General features: G+C 42.2%; 1 protein-coding gene across 1 annotated transcript in view; it reads right to left on the bottom strand.

Moving 5' to 3' along the window:
* MRC2 (mannose receptor C-type 2) overlaps window positions 1–12,696 on the bottom strand; it is a 135,398-nt gene that overhangs the window by 75,146 nt on the left and 47,556 nt on the right. Inside the window, exons 3-5 of the mRNA XM_073683147.1 lie at window positions 8,786–8,959; window positions 6,446–6,610; window positions 3,599–3,712 (exon numbers count right to left, since the gene is read on the bottom strand). Of these exons, the coding sequence (XP_073539248.1) occupies window positions 3,599–3,712; window positions 6,446–6,610; window positions 8,786–8,959 (453 nt within the window). The remainder of the gene's footprint in view (window positions 1–3,598; window positions 3,713–6,445; window positions 6,611–8,785; window positions 8,960–12,696) is intronic.

Below are 12,696 nucleotides of genomic sequence, written 5' to 3'. Positions count from 1 at the left end.
AATCCATGCTGCGGATTCCGTACCTGGAGCCCCGTCCAAGACCATTCTTTCTGATGCCAACTTCATCGGAGTGATCCACAATCAAGACTTATGGAAGGAGTTCAAGGAGGCCTATGACGGTGATGTATTTTTGGCCAATCCTCCTGCTGATATCAATTTCGTTCTTAGGGGTGGCATGTGGTTCAGAGATCGACGTATCTACGTCCCTGAGGCCGTCCGTCTGCAGATCCTCAAGTTGGTCCACGACTCCAAGTTGTCTGGTCACAGGAGGGTACAGAAGACACAAGAATTCCTAGACAGATTTTTCTGGTGGCCGACCTGCCTGAAGGATACTAAGGACTATGTGCTCTCTTGCGAGGTATGTGCTCGTTACAAGACTCCTCGTGTGTCACCTACGGGTCTTCTGCAACCATTACCTGTTCCGTCCCGTCCATGGGGGTCTATCTCAATGGACTTCATCGTGGAGCTGCCTACATCGGGTGGTATGAATACGATCCTGGTGGTAGTTGATCGTCTGACAAAGGCTGCTCATTTTGTTCCTTGCACTGGCCTCCCCTCAGCTAAGGATACAGTGAACTTGATTATACAAATTGTTTTTCGGCTGCATGGGGTCCCGGATGAGATCATCTCTGACCGTGGAGTTCAGTTTACCTCAAGATTTTGGAAGGGGTTTTGCTCTGCACTCAATATTAACTTCTGTCTTTCTTCCGCTTATCACCCTCAGACAAATGGCCAGACCGAGCGTACAAATCAGACTTTGGAACAATATCTAAGATGCTATATCAGCCATCTTCAGGATGATTGGTTGGAGCTTCTTCCATTAGCTGAATTCTCTTACAACAACTCTCAGAGTGCCTCCACTAAGTTAACACCTTTCTTTGCCAATTTGGGTTTTCATCCGAGTATTTTTCGTAGGTCTCCGATTAATGCTCCTGTTCCAGCTGTAGAGGAAAGGCTGACTGCAATGAGGCAAAATTTGGAGGTTCTGAAGGAATCTCTGACCTCGGCTGAGGAACGTTACAAAAGATCGGCTGATAGATTCCGTAAACCAGCACCCATGTTCAAGGTAGGAGATTCCGTGTGGTTATCCACTAAAAATCTGAAGTTGAACATTCCTTCACAGAAGCTTGGACAGAAGTTCATCGGTCCTTTCAAGATCAACGGTATTGTGAGCTCTGTGGCCTGCCATCTGAAGCTGCCTAGGAATATGAAGGTACATCCAGTTTTTCATGTTTCCTTACTGAAGCCTGTGTCTCCTAATACCTTCCAGGGACGTGTTGAGCCACCTACACAGCCTGTAGTGATTGATGGCCAAGAGGAATTTGTGGTGGAGGAAGTGATTGACTCTAGGATTCGCAGGAATCGGCTTCAGTATTTGATAAGATGGCAGGGGTATCTCCCTGAAGAAGACTCTTGGGAACCTGTGGAAAACATCAATGCCCAACAAAAGATTTCTCGTTTCCATCAAAGATTCCCTGAGAAACCAGGTCCAGGATCGTCCTGAGGCCGCTACTAAGGAGGGAGTAATGTCAGGACTCTGAATGTTTTGTTTTCCTTTGGGACATTTCTGCCCTTTTTCAAGATGGCGTCTTCTGTATCATGTGCCCTTACCTCCTGCCCTTATAACTCCACCCCAGCCTCTAGTCCAGTGCTAGAGTATTTTGCCTGAGATCCTCCTTCTGGTGACTTCCTGGCTTTCTGCATGCTCCTGAAGTTCTGCTGCAATCTCCTGTTCCCTGAGAGCCTGCGTCATACTCTAGTTTCCAGCATTTCTCGTGTCCCTGGCTGTTTTGTGCTCGTTTCTCTGCACCTCTGCCCTCCATATGCTTTGGCTCTCAAGTAAGCTGCTCTGAGTTCTCACTCTCCTTATTCGGATGGTCGCTGAGCACGGGACTGGTCTGCACTGTCCGAGACTTTTACCCGGGCCTCTTTGATTGCTTCTGCATTGTATGGACTTGCTGATATATACATATATAACGGTGAACCATCCTTGCAAAGACTCATTATTCTGTGAACTTAAGACTTTGAGATTTCTCTGCATTTTTGTGTAAAACACTGTGTGCTTTAATATAGACTTTTCACCTATAAACTGTGTACTGTTGTGTCTTGCCCCACGCAAACAGTCTCCTTAGTTATACACTATAATTGTTACACCCAAAGAAATTAGACTCATGTGGCCCACTGATCGCCAAGAAAAAAACAGACCATTTGACAACCAAATCAATACAGAAACCAGAACCATAGTGATGCACTGATTACTGAGACAGTGTAACATCTCTGCCGGTCTATGTTTCGGCCGCTAAGCAGCACCACATCTTCTTTGCGGGTGATGCTTCATAGCATCTATCTTATATTATTTCTGGGACTTGTGGCTTTGGCCAGTCCAAAAGCTAAGGGATTAATCTTGTTAGTTTAGGTTTCCATCTGCTGTCAGCACTGGGTGGGGCTGTTACTAGATAAACCCCTGAGAGCCAGTTCCCACTGCCAGTCAATAGTTCTGTTATCCTGCTTTTTACCACGATGCTGTGCTCCTGTGTTTTGTCCTGATTATTCCCTTTCTTTGATTTCGGCTTGACATTTGACTACCTGCTTGTTTTATGATTCTGTTCCTGATGTGACCTCCTGGATCTGACCTAGCTACCTGACTATCCTTCCTGCCAGCTTGCACCACCGAACAGCAGCTGACTCTGTGGCCCTTGCCCAGGGAACCCTGTATATGTCTAGATCCCTGCCCAGGGGTTAAAAGGTGAAAGGGTGAAGGCCAGGGCAACCTCTGGGCTCTGGGAAACAGAGTAGCTTACGCCATACCTGTCCATGGTAGCCATTTTGGAGCTGCCAGGTGACTTTGAACAGTGCTCTCATAATAGCAAGATACAGTTAAAGAGAGAGTTTTCATTATCAAACAAGTCCTTTACTAGCCAGACAGTGAAAGGGTATTCCTATTTTTAACATTTATTAAATTTCTTTTCAATGGAGAGGTGGCTCTTTCAATAATACCCATAGACTTTATTGGAAAAAGGTGGAGGCACCAGCGTGGCACAATTTAATTGACGGCAGCATCCTTGACTGCCTGTCTTAATATACTTTATAACAATTGTAAGAAACCTCTCTAAAAATGAAATTTTATAAAATATCTAAATTACAGCTCAACACTAGTGATGAGCGAGCATGCTTGTTTAACCCTTTCACCGAGCATGCTCGGGTGCTGACCGAGTATCTTCGGCGTGTTCGTATATTATGTTTGAGTCCCTGCGTCTGCATGATTTACATCTGTAAGACAGCCTCAACACATGCAGGGATTGCTTTTTTGTTAGGGAATCCTCACATGTGTTGAGGCTGTCTTACAGCCGTAAATCATGCAGATGCAGGGACTCGAAAATAATACATAAGCACGCCGAAGATACTCGGTAAGCACCCGAGCATGATCGGTAAAAGGGTTAAACAAGGATGCTTGCTCATCACTACTCAACCCCCTGATGCCTAGCTGTTACACTTACAACAATTACATAACACTACGGTATCACAAAATGACCAAAACTTTAGAATATGTTTTCAGATGGCAAACAGATAGTTAAGAGAATGGGATTCTGTTACTTACCGATCTCCCAGTTCAAGAATTTTAATGGCGATCCATCAGACCATTGCCAGCCCCCATTAATGTTAATGTCATTGAGCCCTATCCAAAGAGTGGAAGTGTATCCTGTCAGGAGGCCTGTGAGGAAAGGTTGCACAAAGTAAGTCATGTCCCGCGACTATGTCCCGCGACATCATAACCAGACTGGACGCAGGACCAGGGCAGCACAAAATCACTTGCTCAACTCTAATAATAACCAGAACTGAAACAAACTATAGTGATATGACCTGGTTACACTTGTAGATAATTCAGTAAGTTTTATGAAACACGGTGTGAAGAGTTAACAATTTGTTCTGTAGCTCAGCAATCTGAATAAACTCTTTATGTGAATTAAAGGGGTTCGCAAATGAAAACACATTATCACCTATCCGCAGGATCATTATAACTTGTACATCAGTAGGGGTTAAACTGCCGGGACTTCTGCCGATAGGCAGAAAGGGGAACTTTTATCCTTGGTAGAATGGAGCTGCAATGTCCATGCTTGACCTTTCATTTCCTGTAGGATGCGCTCTGCTTTTTCCAACAGCCCCATAGAGAATGAATGGAGCAGATGTTGGGTATGTTGATTGCTGCTCCTATCTAACAGGGATAAAAATGCCCCATCAGGGATAAAAATTCCTTATTCTGATGATCGGTGCGAGTCCCAGCAGTTGGATTGGCACTAACTGGATAGTTGATAACTTGTTTCTATCAGATATCCTCTTTAAGGCCTCCATTCATATTAGACAGCTGGTGGATGAACGTTCATCCAACAACTGTTTCCCTTGACTCCATACATAGGAACACTCAACTCGACCGAGCGCTCCTATGTTCTTTGTGAGAAAACCGCTGGCAGACTTTTCTGGCATTGGCTTATGTCCCACTGAACAAAAGAATCGGCTGTCGAAATTCAGCAGTTTGGATCCTCCTCTCTCCCAACATCATCTGTCAAGGGAGAGTCAGGAATCCCCCATGCACATTATTTGCTTGGCTGATCTTGCGGAACCAAGCGGGTTTTGCCGTATTTTATCTAATCTGTATGGAGGCCTTTAGTATGGCATTTTAATACATATCCTACAACTTCAATGTATGAATTAAACTTTTATTTGAAGCATTGGGGCCACATTTAATAAAAGAGTGAACTTTGACTTGACATTAGTGAATTTAGTTTTATACCAATTTATTATGTGTCTAAACACTTATTGTGGCTTACTTGAAAATGGGTAGGAGGAATGTTATGGAAAGGGATAAGGCAAAAAAAAAAAGACAATTGAATGTGCCATATTATGTCAAAATTATGTTCAAACTCTTGAGCCTGTGCTGTGAGGTCGGCTTCTCTATCTGCCGAGCCACAGCAGTTACACCTTTTCTCCGGGTGTTTAGTTTCTGCTATATTTGCTTTAGTCTTTTTAGGTTAACAGGTGTTTTCATTTTTTCATTTGTCAGCCCTATCACCTTTCGGGTGCAGCTATATATACTTTCCCTCTGCTGTCAAAATTAAGGTGCAAAAAAGGGTCAGAAAGTAGGCCAACTAAGAGGAGGTATAAACAAGCTTCCCTCAAAGTTGATGGGAAAAATAGTGCTACATCTAACGCCATTATTCCCGGTAAAGTGACGGAGCCCACAATAAAATTGAAAGCATGACACAAGTGTGAATGCAGCTTAAAGGGGTTCTCCAAGAATTTGTTTCTACAGCCTACCATTTGTTCTAGGTTGAGAGCTGTTACCCTCAGCTGCTCCAGGGGTGCCTCTCTGCTGCTGCTCCAGTCTTTGTTTACAGGCTGCACATGTGACATCATGACTACAAGACAGCTTGTCATATGTCTGGGTTCAAACTCTTGAGCCTGTGCTGTGAGGTCGGCTTCTCTATCCACCGAGCCACAGCAGTTACACCTTTTCTCCGGGTGTTTAGTTTCTGCTATATTTGCTTTAGTCTTTTTAGGTTAACAGGTGTTTTCATTTATTCATTTGTCAGCCCTATCACCTTTCGGGTGCAGCTATATATACTTTCTCTCTGCTGCCATTTCCTGCTGGAGATATTCTCATTTGGATGTTCAGACGTACTGCTGTTGTTTATGCCAGTCGGTGAAAGACCAGCTAAGGTTTATCTCTCTGCTGTTTATGTTTTTCACCCTGCAGCTATCTTCTGTTTCTTGTTTAGGAAGTAGGCAGCATACTCTATAGCAGTACGTACCTTATCTTCTCATTTTTTACTCCGTGGTTTGTTTTAACTCACTCTGGGATCTCTTTCTATCTCAGCACTCCTTCCCTTCAGTAGGTAAATCGCACTCCGCTCTGCCCTCCAGTTCCTTAGGAGGAACGTGAAGCGTTTGACGGCCTTTCAGGCAGCACAGGTTTGAGCTGCCATCATTTAGCCTGTTGCTAGGGCTTTTTCAGCCCATGTAGGAACCACTAGGGACTACGGGGTCAGAATCTCTAGTCTGTACAGGAACCGGCTGGGTCAGTTGCAGTATTTAGTATTTCACCTATTTTCCCGTGTGAGCTATTACACAATGATAACACAGCTCTGCCAATGTAGGCGACACAAGCAACTGAACACAGTCGTGATGTCACATTTGCAGCTTGTAAAGAAAGATGTTAGCAGTGGCAGAGAGGCATCACTGGAGGAGCGGAGAGTGACTGACAGCTTTTTTGATATTTTAACCTGGCTCAGGATGATAACCTCAAGTAACTTATTCCCTCAAAATCCTTTTAACATTGTGATATACGGTAAGTTGCCTGAAACCAAAATATTTGCGTCCTCACGGAATTTAATAAATCTCCATACACTATGTATAAGAATATAAACATTTTTTGTTTGTAACAACCCACCATTAATGTATGTCTGTTCGTGGATCTCATTAATGCTGAGGAGATTGGCATCTTGCTGTAGGCAACTGGTCCATGCTTCTCCCCATGACAGCGCCGCCTGGGAATTAAACTGGTAGCAGCTGCTGGTTAGTGGATCCTTGTCCCAGAATGTTTCACAATCAGGGCCTGAAACGCGCAGAAATTAATTATTAGTCTATCAGCAAGAAAGGATCGCTCAATTACATGGCATCTTAGGAGGAAGTCGAACTAAGCCCGTTAAAACCATCTGAACAAACAGCGATATAGAGTAGATAAGATCTGTACATTCCAGCCCCAGCTCCATTGTACAAGTAATGTATTTATTTCTATACCTCCATGTCAGGCAGAATGGCCAAGCGTAAACAGGGAAGGAGAAGATTTATGGGGTATCCACTGCAGAATACAGGGAAAAAGCTACTAAAGAATTTAAGTAAAAAAAAAAAAATCAGCACAAATAATATTGTATAAATGCAATAGACAAGCAGTGCGTAACAGCAAGGACTGAAGATAAAAGTGAAAAAAGCCAGCATATTCAGTTAAAGTCTCCATTTCATACAATTTGGCTACTAGAAAATAAAAACTGCCATGTCCTTTTTTTTAGGAAAATAAAATACAAAAAGAAAATACCAAAAAATTCCACCTTGCTTTTAGGTAAAAAAATAAATAAATAAAAAATCTTGTGCTCAACCCAATTCTTCTGAGCTGCAGTACCCAACAGCGGCCACTAAAGACAATGTGGAGCTGTGCTGTTCTGCTCCGTACACTGGTTATATCTGTCGGCTGTCAGAGCTGATAACAGCTGGTCAGTGGGGATTCTGGGGGTCAGACCCCGTCAATCTAATATTGATAGCCTATCCTGGGAATAGGCAATCAATATTAGAGCATTGGACAACCCCTTTAATATATCTATAAAGCAGTGGGAGCTGTTTTCCTGATACAGAGCTCCAATTCCGCCCCCCATGTAGACATTAATTTGAAAGATAAAATGCTGTCTGTCAGTTCATGCTACCAAAGGGAACATACTGTCTATTAGTAATATTAAGTTTCATGCATAATCAGCATGCAGTAATCAACTATGATCCCTATTAGGACACACACAAGTGATTAATTTGTAATAAAATAATAAGATCAGCTTTGCTGTGGTGGAATCGGCCTGGCTATGTATTACATGGTTGTCTATTCATTTCGCGGTAAAATAATGCGGAATTTTCCCTGCATTATCCACTGAACAAAAATGTTAAACAGAATTTGTCTCAAGAAAATACTTATGGTTTAAACAAGGTATTAATGATAAATGTATTTAATAAAAAGTGATCATAATGTTATGTTTCTGTACTTTTTTTTTCATTTTCCATGTCACTATATAAATATATATATGTATATATATGCATACATATGTACAGTACAGACCAAAAGTTTGGACACACCTTCTCATTTAAAGATTTTTCTGTATTTTCATGACTATGAAAATTGTACATTCACACTGAAGGCATCAAAACTATGAATTAACACATGTGGAATTATATACTTAACAAAAAAGTGTGAAACAACTGAAAATATGTCTTATATTCTAGGTTCTTCAAAGTAGCCACCTTTTGCTTTGATGACTGCTTTGCACACTCTTGGCATTGTCTTGATGAGCTTCAAGTTTCTCCATACAGGAGGCGTCTTTAAGCTGTCATCACCAACAAAGGCTTTTGTACGAAGTGTTAAATGAATTTCAATAAGCGTGTTCAATACTTTTTCCCTGTGTCATTTCTCATTATTACACATAACTTAATTTATGGACATCTATGATTTGATTTCTTTGCTTGTGTGGATTGGATGGGTTGAACTTGTTACCGACATCTAGTGACAATTTTATGTCAATATCACCTTTATAAATATATTTTTTTAGAAAATTGGTGACATGGTCAATACTTATTTCACCCGCTGTGTAAAACATCACTTTTTTTTAAATCCATTTAAATAAAGAAACTTGATTTAAACTATAGGTCATTATCTGATGACATATTCCCTTTATAGAAAATGAATAGCCAATAACATCTGATCTGGAATGCCATATCCACCTAGTCATTTTCACAGTGGTCAGGGAAGCTGATATATGATGGTCCCTGTAATGTGCAGCCATTGTAGCCGTCCCCATGTCTGCCAGTGACATAAGAGAGGCATGATTATAATCAATCTTCTTTTTCTCACTACACATTAGCAATGTCGTATGGTTTTGCCAAACAGTCTCATATTGCTGGACGAATCTAAGTGTGACAAGACTGCAGAGATAATATATTGGGGTTATCCAAGTTACAGTTTGGACCAACTTACTTTTTACAGGACAGAAACCCCATTTTTCGTCTCTGCCATAGTCAACGGTAGTTGCGCACCAAAGATGGCCGTCTTCCCGTGCCGTTCTAGTGCAGCTATGGAACCATTGACCGTCGTACTTAAAAGGGAATGCACAGGGGCGACCATTGGAATTTCCTTGAATAGTGTAAATATCTGGGTAAAGAAAGACAAGGTTTAATACATAGTTTAATAAGACTTCAAGAACAGAGTCAGTGAGAAAGACCAGTCAGTGCGGAAAGGAAGGTAAAGCGGCCCCCAGGAGTATTAAACCATTGCTCAGTAGAGGTAGAATGATCGAATCGCAGAACTCCGGTCTATCACACAGGTCAGCAATGTGCGACCACTGGACAGGAGGTCTGCGAATATCCTTCCCTCCTTGCATTCCTGGCTCTTCTTTTCATTTGCCGGGCTGGCGTGACATCATCATTGTGGTGTGACGCATACATGATGGCGTGCTAGCCTGACTAATCAACAGAAGATTCAGGAATGCAAGGAGGGAAAGAGATTTGCAGGCCGCCTGTCCAGTGGTCTTATTACGTGGGCCCAATGGGCACTTGATCGGGGGCCCCCTGAGCATAGGGGCCCATGCTGATCTGTATATATTAAAGCGTAATTAAACTTTCAGACAACTTTACACAAAAAAACGGCTGCATTTAGCTGCACATTTTTCATGCTAGTGACCTAGTAGTCCACTGCTTTCTTCACCCTTAAAAACAACAAAATATAGCCTGAAAAAGAAGAGATTTTTATCTCAGCTAATATAGTTCAAATAAGATTCCAGCTTCAACTGTCCTCCGTCCCACAAGCAAACTCTGAAATGGGAACATATCATGCAGGGGGGCTGTCAAAGCAGAGAAGAAGGAGCAGTCTCCTCACTACTGAAAGTGCTAGAAGCCTAGAATATATGTGCTCCCCTTCTGCCACCAGGTGAATAACCATTTCAGCAGAAACGAAACGTACTGTTCCTTCAGATATAGCATCCACATCAGCATCCACATCAGAATTTACATCAGCATCCACATCAGCATCCACTCCTGAAATGTCAGCCACTAGTACTGTTCCTTCAGATATAGCATCCACATCAGCATCCACATCAGCATCCACTACTGCAATGTCAGCCACTAGTTCTGTTCCTTCAGATATAGCATCCACATCAGCATCCACTCCTGCAATGTCAGCCACTAGTTCTGTTCCTTCAGATATAGCATCCACATCAGCATCCACATCAGCATCCACTCCTGCAATGTCAGCCACTAGTGCTGTTCCTTCAGATATAGCATCCACATCAGCATCCACTCCTGAAATGTCAGCCACTAGTACTGTTCCTTTATATATAGCATCCACATTAGCATCCACTCCTGCAATGTCAGCCACTAGTTCTGTTCCTTCAGATATAGCATCCACATCAGCATCCACTCCTGAAATGTCAGCCACTTGTACTGTTCCTTCATATACAGTTATATGAAAAAGTTTGGGCACCCCTATTAATCTTAAGCTTAATGTTTTATAAAAATTGGTGTTTTTGCAACAGCTATTTCAGTTTGATATACGAGTATGTAATAACTGTTGGACACAGTAATGTTTCTGCCTTGAAATGAGGTTTATTGTACTAACAGAAAATGTGCAATCTGCATTCAAACAAAATTTGACAGGTGCATAAGTATGGGCACCTCACCAGAAAAGTGACATTAATATTTAGTAGATCCTACTTTTGCAAAAATAACAGCCTCTAGTCGCTTCCTGTAGCTTTTAATGATTTCCTGGATCCTGGATGAAGGTATTTTTGACCATTCCTCTTTACAAAACAATTCCAGTTCAGTTAAGTTTGATGGTCGCCGAGCATGGACAGCCCTCTTCAAATGATCCCACAGATGTTCAATGATATTCAGGTCTGGGGACTGGGATGGCCATTCTAGAACATTGTAATTGTTCCTCTGCATGAATGCCTGAGTAGATTTGGAGCGGTGTTTTGGATCATTGTCTTGCTGAAAGATCCATCCCCTGCGTAACTTCAACTTTGTCACTGATTCTTGAACATTATTGTCAAGAATCTGCTGATACTGAGTGGAATCCATGCGTCCCTCAACTTTAACAAGATTCCCGGTGCCGGCATTGGCCACACAGCCCCAAAGCATGATGGAACCTCCACCAAATTTCACTGTGGGTAGCAAGTGTTTTCTTGGAATGCTGTGTTTTTTTTGCCGCCATGCATAACGCCTTTTTGTATGACCAAACAACTCAATCTTGGTTTCATCAGTCCACAGGACCTTCTTCCAAAAAGAAATTGGCTTCTCCAAATGTGCTTTTGCATACCTCAGCCGACTCTGTTTGTGGCGTGCTTGCAGAAACGGCTTCTTTCGCATCACTCTCCCATACAGCTTCTCCTTGTGCAAAGTGCGTTGTATAGTTGACCGATGCACAGTGACACCATCTGCAGCAAGTTGATGCTGCAGCAATCTGGAGGTGGTCTGAGGATTGTCCTTGACTGATCTCACCACTCTTCTTCTCTGCCTTTCTGATGTTTGTCTTGGCCTGCCACTTCTGGCCTTAACAAGAACTGTCCCTGTGTTCTTCCATTTCCTTACTATGTTCCTCACAGTGGAAACTGACAGGTTAAATCTCTGAGACAGCTTTTTGTATCCTTCCCCTGAACAACTATGTTGAATAATCTTTGTTTTCAGATCATTTGACAGTTGTTTTGAGGAGCCCATGATGCCACTCTTCAGAGGAGATTCAAACAGGAGAACAACTTGCAAGTGGCCACTTTAAGTAGCTTTTCTCATGATTGCATACACCTGGCTATGAAGTTCAAAGCTCAATGAGGTTACAAAACCAAAAAAAGTGCTTTAGTAAGTCAGTAAAAAGTAGGTAGGAGTATTTAAAACAAGAAAATGCTAAGGGTGCACATACTTATGCACCTGTCAAATTTTGTTTGAATGCAGATTGCACATTTTCTGTTAGTACAATAAACCTCATTTCAAGGCAGAAACATTACTGTGTCCAACAGTTATTACATATATCAAACTGAAATAGCTGTTGCAAAAACACCAATTTTTAAAAAACATTAAGCTTAAGATTAATAGGGGTGCCCAAACTTTTTCATATAACTGTATAGCATCCACATTAGCATCCACTCCTGCAATGTCAGCCACTAGTACTGTTCCTTCATATATAGCATCCACATCAGCATCCACATCAGCATCCACTCCTGAAATGTCAGCCACTAGTTCTGTTCCTTCATATATAGCATCCACATCAGCATCCACTCCTGCAATGTCAGCCACTTGTACTGTTCCTTCATATATAGCATCCACATCAGCATCCACTCCTGCAATGTCAGCCACTTGTACTGTTCCTTCATATATAGCATCCACATCAGCATCCACTCCTGCAATGTCAGCCACTTGTACTGTTCCTTCATATATAGCATCCACATCAGCATCCACATCAGCATCCACTCCTGAAATGTCAGCCACTTGTACTGTTCCTTCATATATAGCATCCACTCCTGCAATGTCAGCCACTTGTACTGTTCCTTCATATATAGCATCCACATCAGCATCCACTCTGCAATGTCAGCCACTAGTACTGTTCCTTCATATATAGCATCCACATCAGCATCCACTCCTGCAATGTCAGCCACTAGTACTGTTCCTTCAGATATAGCATCCACATCAGCATCCACATCAGCATCCACTCCTGAAATGTCAGCCACTAGTACTGTTCCTTCATATATAGAATTCACATCAGCATCCACTCCTGCAATGTCAGCCACTAGTACTGTTCCTTCAGATATAGCATCCACATCAGCATCCACATCAGCATCCACTCCTGAAATGTCAGCCATTTGTACTGTTCCTTCATATATAGCATCCACATCAGCATCCACT

Source organism: Phyllobates terribilis, unplaced genomic scaffold (genome assembly GCF_046119375.1).
Source record: "Phyllobates terribilis strain yellow unplaced genomic scaffold, ASM4611937v1 Scaffold_5__5_contigs__length_657084704, whole genome shotgun sequence".
NCBI classification, from domain to species: domain Eukaryota; kingdom Metazoa; phylum Chordata; class Amphibia; order Anura; family Dendrobatidae; genus Phyllobates; species Phyllobates terribilis.
This window is presented reverse-complemented; position numbering and strand designations above follow the sequence as displayed.